General features: G+C 43.4%; 3 protein-coding genes across 4 annotated transcripts; 2 read left to right on the top strand and 1 right to left on the bottom strand.

Annotated features, from left to right (window-relative positions):
* The first annotated feature begins 955 nt into the window (after window positions 1-955).
* Window positions 956-4,352, top strand: LOC123430482 (probable cysteine desulfurase). Its single transcript, XM_045114351.1, has 4 exons — window positions 956-1,854; window positions 2,866-3,067; window positions 3,200-3,670; window positions 3,766-4,352. The coding sequence occupies exons 1-4, from the start codon at window positions 1,067-1,069 to the stop codon at window positions 4,174-4,176; spliced, it is 1,872 nt and encodes a 623-aa protein (XP_044970286.1). The 5' UTR covers window positions 956-1,066; the 3' UTR covers window positions 4,177-4,352.
* A 4,192-nt stretch (window positions 4,353-8,544) lies between these two features.
* LOC123427132 (psbP domain-containing protein 4, chloroplastic) lies at window positions 8,545-10,098 on the top strand. 2 transcript variants are annotated; one of them, XM_045111095.1, is made up of 5 exons: window positions 8,545-9,066; window positions 9,192-9,299; window positions 9,391-9,499; window positions 9,579-9,806; window positions 9,893-10,098. In XM_045111095.1, exons 1-5 carry the CDS (start codon window positions 8,929-8,931, stop codon window positions 9,955-9,957), a joined length of 648 nt encoding a protein of 215 aa, XP_044967030.1. In that variant the 5' UTR covers window positions 8,545-8,928; the 3' UTR covers window positions 9,958-10,098. The 2 variants fall into 2 exon arrangements, with proteins under 2 accessions (XP_044967030.1, XP_044967029.1); XM_045111094.1 differs by having other exon boundaries at window positions 8,547-9,066; window positions 9,196-9,299.
* Window positions 10,049-16,209, bottom strand: LOC123427131 (O-fucosyltransferase 38). The gene is made up of 12 exons (XM_045111093.1): window positions 16,022-16,209; window positions 15,268-15,343; window positions 14,426-14,493; window positions 14,077-14,165; window positions 13,819-13,996; window positions 13,092-13,220; window positions 12,833-12,966; window positions 12,540-12,753; window positions 12,276-12,460; window positions 11,230-11,325; window positions 10,982-11,126; window positions 10,049-10,425 (listed from the first exon to the last, which is right to left on the bottom strand). The coding sequence occupies exons 1-11, from the start codon at window positions 16,190-16,192 to the stop codon at window positions 11,000-11,002; spliced, it is 1,467 nt and encodes a 488-aa protein (XP_044967028.1). The 5' UTR covers window positions 16,193-16,209; the 3' UTR covers window positions 10,049-10,425; window positions 10,982-10,999.
* Window positions 16,210-17,089: the final 880 nt, after the last annotated feature.

The following is a 17,089-nucleotide window of genomic DNA, read 5'->3' on the forward strand; positions in this document are numbered from 1 at the left end:
CCCCCCTTTCATTCGTGATCTTGTGTTAGTAGAATGTAACCCTGATTCTATCGAATAAAATTCTCTTGCTCGCAAAAAAAAAAATAGTACCATGTTTTTTCCTTACACGGTACCCTTTTCCATAAGGGCATGTACATCGTTATATTTCCCCACAAAAAGACTAGTAGGTATTATATATGACCTTATAGATCAAAGAGACAACCACCTAAAGGCTTGAAAGACGGAGATATATGTTAGCAAATACTCCCTCGGTTTCAAAATAAATATTGTCGAAAATTAGTACTCCGTATTAAATTCTATACTTATTTTGGGACAGAAGGAATATGGGAATAGAGCATTGCATAAAGTACACTTGTCGTGTCTACCACAAGCTCTAACTAATTATTGCACACTTTCTTTCTTTACTTTTTCCCGTGTCTCTGTGTTGTCACGCCTTGTACGTTGTATGAAAAATATCCCCAATAATTAATTTGCCAGCTTTCTTTCAACAATAAAAAGTATTGCTTAATCAGTATACATGGTTTAAAGAAACAGAAATACAAGCCAAAAAATTATGATTAGTCCCAACTCAAGAAGAAAACGGTTGCTGCCGGCCAGTGGCGTTTCACAGGAAACCCTGCACATGAGCTGGAAAGAATGTCGCACGTTGTACAATAGAAGAAATTTTTCTTAGCTAATAATAGAAGTAGATGCAATACAAATCAATCAATGGTACGTATTAAAACACGAGGATGATTGTTCCACATGAAGCATTTTCGTTGACCAAACATTATGTATTGAAATATACTCCCTCGTTCACGTCGTGTTCCGTCCTTCACACCGTTCAACGCCTTCAACTCATGTGTGCACTTGCATATTTGCATGCGATTATTTTCCACGTGAAGCTATAGCGGTGGCCGGCTGCCTATATATACATGCGCGCCCTCTACAAGCGATACACATCGAAACCATTTCCCATATACGCACGCACTAGCATTGATTGCCGAGAAGATCTTCTCCATCGCCATTTGCAACTAGGTAATACTACCGTTGCCAACTCCGCTAGCTGACCTGTTAAGGAGACCCAATGCCGTCTCTGCCGAAAGCCGCGGCGTCCATGGATCACACGGTGGAGGGCGCCATGAGCGCCACCCTGCTGAGCCTTCTCGGCGTCACGGCCAAGTCGGAGAAGGGCGCGGCGGCGGCGGACGACAAGGTGGAGTGGCTCCGGTCGCAGCTGATCGGCAAGGACGTCGAGTTCGACACGCCGTTCGGGCGGCGCGCGCTGACCTACGCCGACCAGACGGCGTCGGGCCGGAGCCTGAGCTACATCGAGGACTACATCGTGAAGGAGGTCCTCCCGTTCTACGGGAACACGCACACGGAGGACAGCCACGTCGGGAGCAAGACGACGCGGCTGGTGCACAAGGCGGCGCGCTACATCAAGCGCTGCATGGGCGCCGGCCCCGGCGACGCGCTGCTCTTCTGCGGCGCCGGCACCACGGCGGCCATCAAGCGCCTCCAGGAGGTCATCGGCGTGGCGCTGCCGTCCGTCGAGATGCGCGGCCGGCTCTCGGCGCAGCTGCGCGCCGAGGAGCGGTGGGTGGTCTTCGTCGGGCCGTACGAGCACCACTCCAACCTTCTGTCGTGGCGGCGGAGCCTGGCGGAGGTGGTCGAGATCGGCGTCGACGCTGACGGACTCGTCGACGTGGCCGCGCTCCGCCGCGCGCTCGGGTCGCCGGAGTACGCCGACCGGCCGATGCTGGGCTCCTTCTCGGCGTGCAGCAACGTCACCGGCGTCATGACGGACACGCGCGAGATCGCCCGCGTTCTGCACCACCACGGCGCGTTCGCGTGCTTCGACTTCGCTGCGAGGTGAGTAAACACCTGTGATGCTAGTACTTCCTCTTCCTTAACTCTCTTTTTCGTCGCCTCCTGTGACCTGCATGGATTTGAAAATATGATTTCCTTTCTCTCTTATGACTAAGCTAACCACAATATTTGGTCTAATTAAGCTCTTAGCCTCCTACAAAGTGCATGCACGTTACTTCAAAATAAATTAGCACTATACTTATATATTTTTTTCTTTTCCTAGTTCCTACATATAGAATGGATAAATATTTTCTAAAAATTTCGTATACATTCCAAAAAAAAAGGCCCTTCCTTCCTTTACTACATGTTTCTAGTTACTTCCGTGTACCTAGTTCATGTGTCGTTACTATCGAACCTACGACCAAATGTTAAAATTAACAATTCGGAAGATAACGACAGAAGAAATTACCACCGTTTTTCTAAGGAAGTCCTACCTTTTTTTTATTCAAAAATTGATGTTTGTTTCTGCAGGCATACGTAACAAGAAAATAAACAACTCAAAATAAAAACAGCTAATGTAACAATCAATGACCTACAGGGTTTCTTGAACGTTGGCCACACTTGCCTTGCCAGAGTTATAACTACTTTTTTCTACTCCTTTGCATTAGAATAATGAACATGACACGCACACGACAGCACCCGAACTGATCCAGACACTAGTTCAAACATTATCTCACATTAACTTATGTTTTGTACTGATTTGTATATACTTGGCAAATGCAAAATCAACTCTGACTACATGGTCAATGTTGCTTGCGTGTTGAAGCAAGCTGATATTTTTAGTGCCGGAGGAGGAAATTAGCTGGTAAAAAGCCTAGTGAATAATTATATCAGGCATCATGACAACAAAATATTTGACTTTACAGACCCCTTGGTAACATTCCATATCCTATTGTCTTATGATTGAATTTCTAACTTGTCGACATTCCAGCTGGTGCTTCATTTAATTTCTATTATTTTATGTGTTCATCAACAAACTACGCCCAAAAAGTTAAATTACTATCCTTTGTGCAGCGGACCCTATGTCAAGATTGATATGAAGTCTGGTGAAGTCGATGGATACGATGCCGTTTTCTTGAGCCCTCACAAATTTGTCGGGGGACCGGGCACACCGGGCATCCTTCTGATGAACAAATCATTGTATAGGCTCAATTCTCAGCCTCCTTCGACGTGTGGAGGCGGCACGGTGGCCTATGTCAATGGCTTCAATGAAGAGGTGAGCAAACAAATTAAGTATCAGTGTCAAGTACGTTGTATGATATGTATGATACTTGTGTTGTGTGACATATATAGTTTGTAGTGATGTCATGATTAACAGTATAAAGAACTAACAATATGGTATGTGCAGGATACATTGTACTACGACGATATCGAGGAGCGGGAGGATGCTGGCACACCGCCGATATTACAAAAGATCCGCGCATCACTTGCATTTTGGGTGAAGGAGTATGTTGGTTATGACACGATGGACCTTCGTGAGCGAGTGTTCTCAGAGATGGCAATGAAAAGGCTTGCACATAATCCAAATGTTAGGGTGCTAGGTAACACAAGTGTCCATCGTCTACCAATCTTCTCATTCCTAATCTACCCCGTGACGGAAAGGCCATTTGATGATCTTGGTGAGCCTGGTTGTGATAAGCCGTTGGAGACTATGAGGCGCAAGCAACTACCCCTCCATGGTCGTTTTGTGACTAGGCTTTTGAACGATCTTTTCGGCATCCAGGCGAGGGGAGGTTGTGCTTGTGCAGGTCCCTATGGTCACATCTTGCTTGATGTCGACGACGAGCTCTCACTTCGCATTCGGTCAGCCGTCCTTGAGGTATCACAAATTTTAGAATTATTGGTCAAAGCAGCCAGCTTGCTTGTTTCAGTACAAGGTACTAATGTTGCTATTTGCCATCACAAAATTTTCAGGGTTACAGTGGACTGAAGCCAGGATGGACCAGGTTGAGCTTTAGTTACTACCTCTCCACGGAGGAGTTTAAGTTCATCCTTTCGGCCATCGAGTTCATAGCGACATATGGGCACCGCTTCCTCCCTTTGTACAAATTCGACTGGAACACCGGCGACTGGACCTTTCGTAAACAGGCAATCAAGTACCACCTCATGAGGGAGGAATTGTCTCTTGGCATAGAACCACTGAAGCACGATAATGACCAGCCAAAGCTTGCAGATAAGATGGATAAGCCTGAGGTTAATCATAAGAAGTTCCAGAGCTACTTAGAGAGTGCCAAGAAAATTGCACTTTCCATGCCGGACATTAGTAATCAGATTGTAAGCTTCCCAAAAGGAGTGGACCCTGACTTGGTTCTTTTCCACATATAGAACTATAGATACATAATGTAATTTGGTAGAGCATCTTGCCAGTTACCACTGTTAGTGTATTCTTAATAACCGAGCATTAGCCTGAGTTTCACTGATTAGCTGCCCTCTGACGCAGTAGAAAATAAATGTGTAAATAAAATGGATGCAATTTATGAAAATGGTATTTTCTATATCAAAACAATTAATTTGTATGTCCTGACCTATTTGTTTCTCATTGTAATATTACAAAAGATCTATTTATCTTTTTTTACTTTTTGCATGTGAATCAAAAGACTTATGTTTTGATATATTCCTTACGTACGGTAACTCGAGATATTCTTTCTTACGTAGCATTTTACTACTCTGTCAGGCAACATAATTTTATGTAGCCTAACTACATTGCACATAGCAAAACAGTTATATCAGCATGGTATATATCAGCATGGTTATCTTATTATTTACACTCTGTTGTATACCATGCTGATATAGTAACTGTTTTGCTTCCAGACAGTGGACAAATAATGACATTTGTGCCAACTGGCAACTCGAAGGCTATCGGAATCTGATTTATGCATAACCGATTATGATGGACAACTGGTCGATCGATCTTCCGAATGGTCAAACATGATACACCACATTAATTGGTAGATAAGGGTGCACGCGCGTCGGTTCATAATAAGATAACCAAACAGCGACACGGCGGACATAATTTTTCTTTTCAAGGAACAGCGACACGGACAAATTAATTGCACTCTCCTTGCAGGGATGGGCCTGGAACGGTGCATCCGCAAAATAAAATCCCGGCGCATACAGTGAAAGAGATGTAGGCATGCATGTAGCAACGGAGCATCGTTCCTTGACTGGCACTAGCAGGAACGGCACTCTACTGTGGCAGACGCTATCCGCACACTCATGTCATGTGCCAGGAAAATGCGATATGATCATATGAATTAAGATCCCTGTGGCAGCGAATGATTCAAGAGATGCGATGGTGATCGCATGCGGTACGTACGACGGTGCCGTTTTTCTTCGCGGTCCTTGCAGGTTTCGCTGTCGCGCTCATCAATCTGAACCCCGGGAACAGTCGCGAGAGAATTTGTGAAGACCGCGACCCCTGCCCGGCGTCCCGCGTTCCTGTTCCTGGGGGAATTCCAGCCGGATGCACGTTAGGACCCGCTTGGAATAGGTGTAAATTTATACACCCGTATTACTTTTATACGTGTATATCACCAGCCATGTTTGATTTTCAACCCGAATGAAAACGGCCGATTGAGGAATGTATCTTTTACAGGTGTAAAAGTGTGGAAAACGGCAAACCAATCAGGCACTTAGTCATCACATAGGCATACGCACGCACGCACGTACGCAAATGAGATTCTCGCGGAGTCAGGAATGGATACAAATTCTTGTGATAAAACAGAGGAGAGACGCGCATGCAAAATCAAAACGATATGACCAGTGATAGCGCCAGCAATACTAAGCTATACCATTGGCATATGTGATAAGGAGAAGTAAGCAGGTCTTTTAGTTTGCAAAAAGAGCCAAGGGTGTTCAAATCCAGCCGGTCTACGCGGCGACGGGCCGCGTACGCGTATATACGCGTGGCTGAGCTGTCAGGTGTCAGCAGGATACGACAGGTGGGTTCCCTAAAAGAAAAAGATATGACAGACAGGTGGGTTGCGTTGCTAAGTGGACTGCTTGTTTAAAAATTAGAACTGCGTGTATGCTTCCAGAGGAATTTAATTTAATTGTTTAGCCAGCGCGTGACCATCGTGGCATGCTCATGCAACTGCGAGAATGATCTTTTTCTTGGCGTGTGGTTCATACTAATTGTTCTCCTTCCCAGGGAGCCGAGGAAATAGATGACTACGTATTGCCCCATCAGCCTTATACATGCGGTCGCAAAGATTGTTGTAAGAGTCCTCGTCTCTGCCCTTGCAAGTCGCATGCACACGCTTGTCTCGCATGTCCAAAGTGTCTTTATCAAGACGAGAAGCATCCACATTTTATGTACGTATGTGCGTCCGCTACATAAATCGAAGACGCACACACTGTTGTTTAAACTTGACATCCGGAAGGCTTTTAAGTCGGTGAGGTGGAAATACTTGCTCGACCTCCTTCAGCAGAGGGGCTTCCCGACCATCTTTCGTGACTGGGTAGCGGCGCTGCTCTACACCTCCTCTTACCGCATTCTCCTGAACATTGTCGGCAAACCTAGTGTGCATGGTTGTGGGCTTCGAGGGGGGGGGGGGCGTTGCTCCGCACCTCCTCTTTCCGCATTCCCCTGAATGACATTTGTCGGCAAACCTATTGTGCATGGTTGTGGGCTTCAACAAGGGGACCCGCTATCCCCTCCCCCCCCCCCCCCCCCGGCCTCTTTGCCTTAGCAATTGACCCACTCCAAGCGATCCTTTAGGCGGCAACTAGTAAAAGGTTATTGCACAAAATTCATGGGTGTGCCGCTACCTTACACACCTCCCTTTATGCGGACAGTGATGTGGTCTTCATGGCGCCCATCAAGCCAAATATTAACAATCTCCCATGCATCTTGCGCCTCTCCCGGAACGCTACGAGTTTGCACACCAACTTCCACAAGATCTGGGTTGTCCCTATCCATTGTGGGAATGTCAATCTGCCTCACGTCCTTCAAAGCCTGCTGGCTGCTAGGGCCTCTTTCCCTGTCAAGTATTTGGGGCTCTCGCTCTCCGTGTGGCAACTCATGCAGGTCGATTTCCAATTCCCGGAGGACAAGGCGGCGTCCAAGTTTATCACTTGGGATGACTAGAACATCACTACTATTAGGAGGACAAGCTCGTTATGTCAGTGATCTCCTCCCAAGCTGTCTACTTCATGACCCCCCTCGTCGTCCTACCCTCCACCTTGCGAAACGTCAACAAGCTCCAGAGAGCTTTTCTATGGGTAGGTACGAACAAGACAACCGACGCCAAGTGCAAGGTTAACTGGGACACCATGTGTAGGCCATTGGCATACGGGGGCCTTGGCGTATTTAACACAAAAAAATTAGCGAGGGCACTGAGACTAAGGTGTCTATGGTTTGAATGGAAGGAGCCTGCAAAGATGTGGGTTGGCTTGGAGAACCCTTGTGACGACAAAGACTACGACTTGTTCTACTCCTTCACAACCATCATAGTGGGCAACGGTGCACACACGTCTTTTTGGGATGCCCCTTGGGTGCACGACCAGAAACCCAAAAGACATCAACCCCTCATCTAAGTGGCATCCGCGAGGAAGAACTAGAAAATAAGGGAAGCTTTGAAAGATGATGCATGGGTTTCCAAAATCAAGAGAACTGCCGCCTTCTTACTATTGCATTTCCACCAATTTATCCAGTTATGGGCCAGCATACATGACTTCCAACTCCATGAGGATGTGGTCGACAACATGGTGTGGAAGCACACTGACAATGGCCTCTACTCCGCAGAATCTGCCTACAAGGCGCAACCCCTTGGCATGATCCGCTCTCTGACGGAACACATGATATGAAAAGTTTGGGCACCATCAAAAGTGAAATTCTTTACCTGACTAGCCATGCAAAACCGGATTTGAACTGCAGATAGATTGACCAAGAGAGGCTGCCCAAAATGTGACCCTTGCCCTCTCTGCAAGCGTAAGAATGAAACAGACGACCATCTACTCTTCAAGTGCCGGTTCATGGCCAGACTCTAGGAGATGCTCAAAGCCTGGCTTCAGCTGGACTGTATCAATACATCTTCCTAGCCTATGCTAAGTTTACCAGAAGCTGGACTGTATCAATACATCTTCCTAGCCTATGCTAAGTTTACCAAGGAGTGGTGGATTGGTCTGACCGACTACAACACCCCCCACAGGAGTGCAATGACATTGCTTGTAATGTTAACCTTTTAGGTTGCTTGGGATGAGAGAAACGCTCGAGTATTTCGCCACAAAAGTGCATCGCCCTCGGTTGTTCTAAGCAACATCAAAGAGGAGATGGCTCACTGGATTACCATGGGCGCAAAAAAGTTTAAATCAATAATACCGAGAGAGTAATCCGCTTTGTATTATTGGGAACGTTGTAATTCTTGTAAACTCTATTCTTCTTCTAAATTAATGGATGAGACAAATCTTTTGCCTCTGTTAGAGAGAAAAAAGATAATATATCAGGAAAACTTGTTTTTGACTCACAATGTTGATGGGGAGTTGCCTCAAGGAAACACGGCACATCCTGCTCTTCTGATATTTACTCATTCACGTCATTTATTTACTCAGATTTTGTGTGCAAAGCCAGAGCCAAAAGTTCCCCGCAAAAAATAAAATGCCAGAGCCAAAAGTACAAGGATTTTCCATTTGAGCGATGCACCGCAGAAAAGAAACTCGGTATAGGTGAGATGTTTGGTCTCAACCCTCAACTCCTCCTGTCCACCCATCCCCTGTGGGCGGCTTCGGTCCACAACAGCCCGTGGAGTATGTATGATGAAGACGAACCCAACGAAAGAGATAATTCTCTCTAGGCAAAACCAGAAGCAGCAGTATCAAGAACAAGAGCAGGCAGAGCCGAATCACACCGTGCAGAAGGAGCAGGGAGACTTGTAGATAGCTAGCTAGCAGAGATGAGCAGCTTGGCCCTCTTCTTGCCGAGCTCCTCCTCCTCCTCTCCGTTCCTCACAAAGCAGGCCCACCCTACCAAGGGGAGGGCGCCTACGGTTGTGAGGTGCGGCAGTGGGCCAAACCTGTCAGGGTCACATGAAGAGGAGGAGCAGAGAGAGGGGGTGATGGCCTTGGTTGGGAGGAGGAATGCACTGGCCTCTGCAGCAGCAGCAGCAGCAGCTTGTGGAGTTTCGGTGCTTGGTTTTGCAGGTGATGGCCTGGCGGCGGCCAAGCAGGGCCCACTGGCAGGGAGGATCCCTGGGCTGTCTGGCCCTGATCAGAATGGTTGGTTCTTGCTGCCATCTTGGTCTGTTAATTCCATGTGATATATATGATGCTTTTGTTCTTGCTAGTTCAGCTCAGAGTCATATATTCTCATGGTGCATGTCATAAGGATGTAATTTGTTCAGATAGGTTGGAGAACATACCGCAGGCCGGACGAAAAGTCTGGCGGACACGGCGTCGGCTGGAGCCCCATCATCCCCTACAGCTTCAAAGTTCCTGATGGCTGGGAAGAGGTGAGGACCCGAGGTACCGACAGAAATTCAGGTTTTCAGAACATGATCAGTCACACACTCTCTGATGCAAAAAAGTCGTGTACCGATTTAGACGCCGGTCTCGATCGCTGATCTCGGTGGCACGGAGATCGACCTGCGTTTCGGAAACCCTAAGGAGGGCCGGTTATCTGTCATCGTGGCGCCCACTCGTAGGTTTGCAGGTGAGCCCTCAAGAAACTGTTCTTTCCTGGCATATTTCATAGCGTTGGTACTGACTAGCATGGTGGTGAAACGGCCAAGATGACCTTGACGATGCAACGATCGAGAAGATCGGCACGCCGGAGAAGGTGATCAACGCCTTTGGACCGGAGGTCATTGGCGAGAATGTGGAAGGGAAGGTTTTGTCCACAGCCACAGCAGAGTACTCCGGAAGAACTTACTACCAGTTCGAGCTGGAACCACCCCATATCTTCATCACAGCTACGGCTGCTGGGAATAGGCTCTACCTGTTCAGCGTAACTGCAAACGGTAAAATATCTGTCCTTATCACAATATGGTGTTGATATCTACGGTCACCTTTTTCATCTTGAAAAGGAATTGTGTAATTTTTGCAGGGCTACAATGGAAGAGGCATTACAAGGATCTGAAGCAAATAGCAGAATCATTCCGCGTAGTCTAGGGTGGTTCCACTGGGTTCGTTCATCACATAATCTGTTCTATTATTAGAGAAGATGAGGGATGCCGTTATGTAAAGGGAGGCTAAGTACACATCATTTGTAACAATGATTTTCTAGCTGAAGAAACTGAACATTGTATGTAAGCTTCCTCTTCTAGTTACAGTACGAATTCAGACCTAAAAGCACCTTCAGGGCGCATATAACAACTTCCAGGCCTAAACACATAAATATACATTTGAAGTTTCCTTGGATATAGCCTACATGTCAAATCTATATGACTGGCAATGAACTGATAGACTGATACATGTAGAGTTGTTCCACTACACTTGCCAGCCTCCATATAGGGTTCTTAGATCTAGATCAGCGAAAGAATGATGCCCTTGCCTGACTTGTGTAAACGCATCATGGAGTAGGAGCGTGATATCAACTTTCAAAGCGTCACTGGAGCTCCAGTGGCCGAACAGAAACACCTAATGTAGGCTGAGCAGATGAGTATATGTGACAGCATGTAGTGCAAATAAGAACAGTTCAAAGTTCATTCAAATAGTTCTAAGATATGCTAACTTGCTAAGGTTTGATGAAATGCAGCAATACAAATGGCTACAGCATGATATGGGAGCAGTAACTATACAACATAAAAAAATGGTGTGTGCATAATAACCTCATGGGTAACCAAAAAGAAAAATCTCAATCATAATTATAGAAGAACCAACATTAAGCTAGAGTTGATGTAAGCATTATGATTAAACCAACATTCACAGGCAAGCTAGAACAAATAAGTTAACTCTAGGGTAGGAAGGGGACTCCCCTCCTGATATCTCAAAAATCACTTTAAAGTGGTTAATTTTTTATGTACTTAGGTCTTCATAGAACACATGCTTTTCATGTAGTTATCAGAAGATTGAAGAGACAAATAACTATTAGCAAATGACTCATTTATATGATTTAAAACTACTTTGAATTCAAAAGTAAGTTACCTCCAAACTAGCAAGGGAAGTACAATGCTGCTAGAGGACAGTGGCATACCTTTACACCATCATCACATCAATGCTTCCTAGTCAGGCAGATGCACTCCGGGAATGGGTTTTCATAAAAGGATTCCTCTGTCCTAAGACGCGCTCTGCCTTTGCTCCCAGGCAAGGACGCATATCTCTTCCTTGGGGCGCCTTGCCTGAAAACAGAGATGCAAACTCATTACAATCCATAAAGTGTGGAACAGAGGTAATGTGCATGTGATATTTAACATTTTCATATATTCAATAAAATCAAATCACCTGTATTTATGCATTTTAGTAACAAGTGAAGACAGCTTAGGACCTTCCATAAGTTCTCCCTTTTCAAGTAAGAAAAAGAGTTCCACCAATCCTTTCCTGAAGATTAAATGCAACCGGACTTAGTCCACATGCACCCATCTACTCGGTCAAGATTCATAGACATCAAATATTAGGAGTATTTGTGAGTAATAGGACATAGTTCTACTAAGGATGCATAACTTCACATGCGCAGGTACACACGCCCTGTTGTGGCATCTAAGAGAATCCAGCTGGCTGTTAGATGGGTCCAGCTTAGTGCCGGTGTATCCAGGGTGTGTAAGAGTCCTATTAGAACGAACGACCCTCGACCACGAGCTTGATTGCGAAGATCAAGGAGGAAGCGACGCTTTGGGCCAGGGCCGGCGCGCTAGGCCTCAAAGCCGCGATCCCGCAGACTTGGGATGTTCACTGATTTTCTTTTCCTGGCCCTGTAACCACCTCCTAGGAGGATTGTAACCTAAAACCCTATCTTTTCAATACAATGAAACGCAAAAGTCTTTTGCGTTTTCTCGAAAAAAAGAGTCCTATTAGAAGTAAAGAGTCTTAAGTCGGTTTTGTTTAAGTCAGTTTGGAATAGCTCTATAAAGGAGGAATCTCATTATAATTTCCAGCTGCCGCAAGCTGGAATTACTGTTCAGTGAACATTAACCCCCTTTGCAAGGAAAGCATTCAAGGCAGCATTTGGTGGCGGCTGGAAACTATTACGGTACAAGATTGCTCCTCTACAGAGCTATTCCAAACTGACTTCAACGCAACCTAATGAAGACTCCTACACACCCTGAGATACTCCTGAACTAAACTGGGTCCATCTAACAGCCAGCTGCTCTTAGATGCCACAACAACCACACATAAAACACACATGCAGCCCATCAGGTGTTCTAATTTTTAAATAAGTACTCTTGTATGACATACAAGACCATAGAAATAATTTTGAAGTGGTTACTATCTTATCACATGAAGTCTTGTTTAAGAAAACAGTAACACATTAAATAGCAAAATATGTTTACCTATCAGGAGTCAAAGTCTTGCGATGACCCAGAAATCTACGATGGCCCTCAACAGCTCTTGCCATATTGCCAGAGTGTGATGGAATAAACACATCACTTTCCACTGAAATAATATAGTCAAGGGCTGCAACTTGAGAAGCATGATTCTTAAACTTCTCAAGCTCTTCTTTTGTTGCTAGCACTTCCTGCAGAAGTATATTAGTTTAGTAGAATGGCTGAAGGATGGTGGAGCTAATCAATAAAAGAAGTAACACTGCTAACAACCTTGCTAACCAAGTTTGGAAAGTATGATCTCAATTTTGATATATACTTATCACCACCATAAATTTCACCAGCTGCAATGTAGATCCACGTGGACTTGGTATATCCCATCGCACGTAGAAACATCCCCACCTCGCTTGGAGTCAATGGACAATTACCTCCAGATCTCTGTTCAGTTGAGTTTATGTCCTTCAGTTTCCAATGGCTTGTTTTCTCTCTGTTGAGATAAATGAAGCCAGGTAATATAGCTTGCATGTAGAAATAAAATTGCACAGATTTGTGTTGATTGTTTATACCTCATGATTCTCAATTCGTCCGCTTCGGATTCACTCAGACCATAAGTGCAGCCCGTGAATGCTAGCATATCTTTTTCATATCGTAGATGAAGAGCAATAAATTTTCCACGTGATTTTAGACGCTCCACAAGCTTCTGTTGTTTAAGTGTTATGTTGGCTCAGAACCTAGTTTACAGAGTGTCATACATCTCCAAGCGCAAATTGAAGACTGTAACACAATCATAGTTAAAGATTTAGGATATTAAGAGAATGTTCATGCCTTTCCAAGGTCCTCGATTGGATCTGCGAAACGCAGTGCTTGGTAAAGACAGCGGCATCTTAATCTCTGGATATCAATTGGAAGACCATTGTTTGCAAGCCGCGAATCAGATTTTGGGATGTGAACTACCTGTAGAATATATTTCAGGGGTGATAAGGTGAACAGAAATAAACGAGCTTCAGACTCCAGATCGAGAAGAAAAAAATACTCCCTCTGTAAGCTAATATAAGACGTTTTAGATCACTAAAGTAGTGATCCAAAACCTTTTATACTAGTTTACAAAGGGAGTACTTTCAAATTATCAAGACAAAAATTCTGAAAATCTTTATTTTTATGTAAGATAGTTTGTGTTGAATTGAGAATGTTTGATGCAAACCCCATGTCAAAGAACAGCCATGTTGCTAAGTACATAAAATACAATGGCGATCTTTCTACACATCAGATTGCTTGGAAACGTTAATGAAGATGCTTTTCATAAAGAATAATTTCAATAACTGATAACACTGTAATGTGGTAGCACTTTCAACTTTCCATACCAGAACAAAACCAAAAGTTTCAGATCGCATCATTCAATATCTTGAAGGATACAAAGAAAAAAAGCGAAAAGGTAGTCCGCTAAATTTCTAATTTTATTGAACAGAAAGGATGCTATTTTTTTATGACAAAAGAAAACAGCTACAAATCAATACATTGAGGTAACTAATGGAGTATCTGAATTGAAGACTACCTTGTGATCCTTCCAAAGTTCTTTCACTTCCTCGTAATAGCTTGCACCAGACCATGAAGTAAAGTGCTTCCGAGCTCTTGGAGCAGATTGCAAACTTTCAGGTAAGTCACTAACGATATGGACATCACCTTCCAGAGCTTTAATAAAACCAGGCTCATTGAAGATGTCTTTAAATGTACTGCATGTATTGGTGTGAATTGGTTTTTAGATAAACAGGAACGAAATTGGACAATCAACCAAATATACAACAGTCAAAACCTGGTATCTTGCCAAAAAGATCGCTTGTCTAACTGAGGAATAACAAGTGTTGCATTCACTAAGCGGGCAACTGCAATCATATCACAGATCTGCAGAGGGAGATAAGAGGAATCAAACAAAGTTTGGTGACCATGCTTGAACAAATCTCAAGAAAATAATAATTTAATGATAATAATCAAGAAGATATCAATATAAAATAGATAAATACATCAACAAAAGCAGAACTGGGTATTCAGAAGAAAAAAAAGCATATATACATGGAATTATTATTACAGGAGTGCAATAATACGTAATTGTAAGTCGGATAAACCATGAAGCAAAAAAGCAAAATTTTGGTCAATGAACTTACTCCAGTACGCATTTGGTTGAGTCCTCCATTACTTCTAACAGTCATATAGCGGTCTGACTCTATTGGAGCTGGAGATGGAAAAAAGGGTGTTACTAAACAAAACAATGTTGAGGGAAACTTACCAAGAAAACATGTATGTGCACTGAATTCACATGTCAGTATTTCTACTATTTCTACAGCAGAGTAATAAAGATAAAAGGATACAGATTCAGGGACATTTAACCCTAAAATAAGGAGCAGAAGAATAAGCTATACCATAATTATTGTATCGCTCCTATTGCACATAAAGCACATATTCTTATTATCAAATGTAAGATACTACACATCTGAACCTGGATGTTTGATTTATATATAAGAATTAATAAGATCAAGGTAGTTACACTAAAGAAGAAATTAGGACCGCAAAGCATATATCTAAAACTGATCCCTGAACAAAGCGCTATATCTTTGTTTACTCTAAAATTGACTCCTGGTACAGAATCCTAATTAAGCCATGTCACCATTGTAGTCATATACATTAGGTTGCTCCAATTAGACACTATTTACTCAAAAAAAAAAGAGGTTCATAAAACTGCAGCATTGTTGAGAAGACATCCTCTATGAATAAAACACATTTAAACCTACTGGACACTAAATAGTCAAGTAATACTTTCATTAGTAGACAGAAAAACCCCACCAACCCTGGTTGACGATACTAGTTTCCACCAAATTCCAGCTTCGTATCACCAGCAACAAACATTTGCGAATTTACGAATAATTAGCGCAACCCAACTTAGTAAACAGAGTAGGAATCACCACATATTTTTGAAAAGAAAAAAATGCTGCATAAGAAAAAAAATTACCAATATATCTGTGGGTTGGTGTGACACAAGCATGATAACCGTAGCCATTAGAACCCCACAGCTGCTCATTCGGCACCTGGACATCAGTTACAACTCCAGTTCAGCAACCAACAACGTACCATGACTACACACTGAGTCAATATTAGTTTCATTTAAAGAAAATAGCTGGCCAGCACACAAAGTAATTTTGGAATTCTAAGAGCTAGGTCTTCTCATTATCAAATGCGTATGTATGGTAAGTTGTTATACAAGAAGCATCCAAGAAATAGAAATTATACGGGGATACTGAGCATTACGACAGCACTGTATTTCTTAACAACGCATTCAAAGTCATCAGAAATACACTTCCCACCAGGTATTTGAGCTTTTAATTAAGAAAATAGGCAGGCATCAAACTGTATGACAATTAAATCATCCACCATTCTCAAGCTTCACTGGCTCAACACTCCCGGGATGTCAAGATAGTTTCTCTGGCAACTGCACTGCTTTCTCTTAACTACAACAGTTGGTTTTGACCAACCTTTAGTTTCAACAACAGGGAGAATAATTGAACACTTCATCCTGGTCTACTTTGCACAAAAGGCATCACGCATCACAAGAAATGAGATGAAATTACCAGCGACACATACCTAGCGAAATTTGTGCAAACAAGACCTGCATCGCATCGAAAACCGAAGCCTAACGCACAAGCTAGCGGGGGAAACAGTACAAACAGACACAAAAGTGAAGGGGGGGGGGGCATCAGGAAACTGGCCTGGTGGGGCAGGTCCGGGCGGGGCAGGTCGACGCGGGCGATCTGGCGAAGAGAGAGGACGACAAGGAGCACCGTCAATGCGACTATGAAGCACGCGCAGCGAGAGATCGGCGACCGGAGGAGCCGCCGGAGCCGGAGGGGCAGCGGAGGCGCTCCGCGGCGGCTCGCCATGGCCGGGGCTTTGGGGAGAGAGCCAGAGAGGGACAGAGAGCCCACTGCCACACACGCACATGGCTTATTGTGAGCGAGCCGTAGCTCTGTGGATCGGCCCAGTACTGTAGCTATATTTTTTTCCTTTTTTCCTTCGAGTTTCTTTGATTTTCTTTGTTTCTTCACAGGTTTTATTTGGGGTTTTTTTATTTTTCTTTCAACACATGTCTACTTTTTTCATACACATTGTACATTTTCCGTATATATCAGTAACATTTTTTATACCAATTTGCATTTTTTAAATACACGATTAACATTTGTAAAAAAATATATTTTGATTCCTTTTTTTCTCATAGACATTGTAAATTTCTGGTACACATATAAATCATTCTTTGTACATGTTTAACTTTTTTATAGATACATGATTAACATTTTTAGATACATGTTTTTGAATATGTTTTGGAATACATGTTAATCATTTGCCAACAACGCATTGAGATATATTTTTCAACTATATGTAACAAATTTTTAAACTAGGCGCACATTACTTTACAGTATATAAACTTTTTTAAATGCACAAACATGTTTTTGAAACACGTGAGCATTTTTAAACTTAATATACATTTTATTTTAATGGTACAAAGCATTTTTTAATTGCGCTAATATTGTAGTACATTGTATAGCATATTCTAAAACTGTCACGGGGTGGAGGGTTCAGTGGAGGTGGAATTTGGGGATTTTACTGCTTGTTTCTTCGGTTTGCGCCGATGTATTGGGAGGAGAGGCGGACGTGAGCCACGTTTCTAGTTTGAGGGTGGGAAAGCAAGCACGAATGAACTTTTGCTGGAATTTTTTTTTTTTTTTTGAAAACTAACTTTTGCTGGAATAGGTTGGGTTGAGATTTTGATAAATAAACGT

The sequence above is a fragment of the Hordeum vulgare genome, chromosome 2H, assembly GCF_904849725.1.
Source record: "Hordeum vulgare subsp. vulgare chromosome 2H, MorexV3_pseudomolecules_assembly, whole genome shotgun sequence".
Lineage (NCBI taxonomy): Eukaryota > Viridiplantae > Streptophyta > Magnoliopsida > Poales > Poaceae > Hordeum > Hordeum vulgare.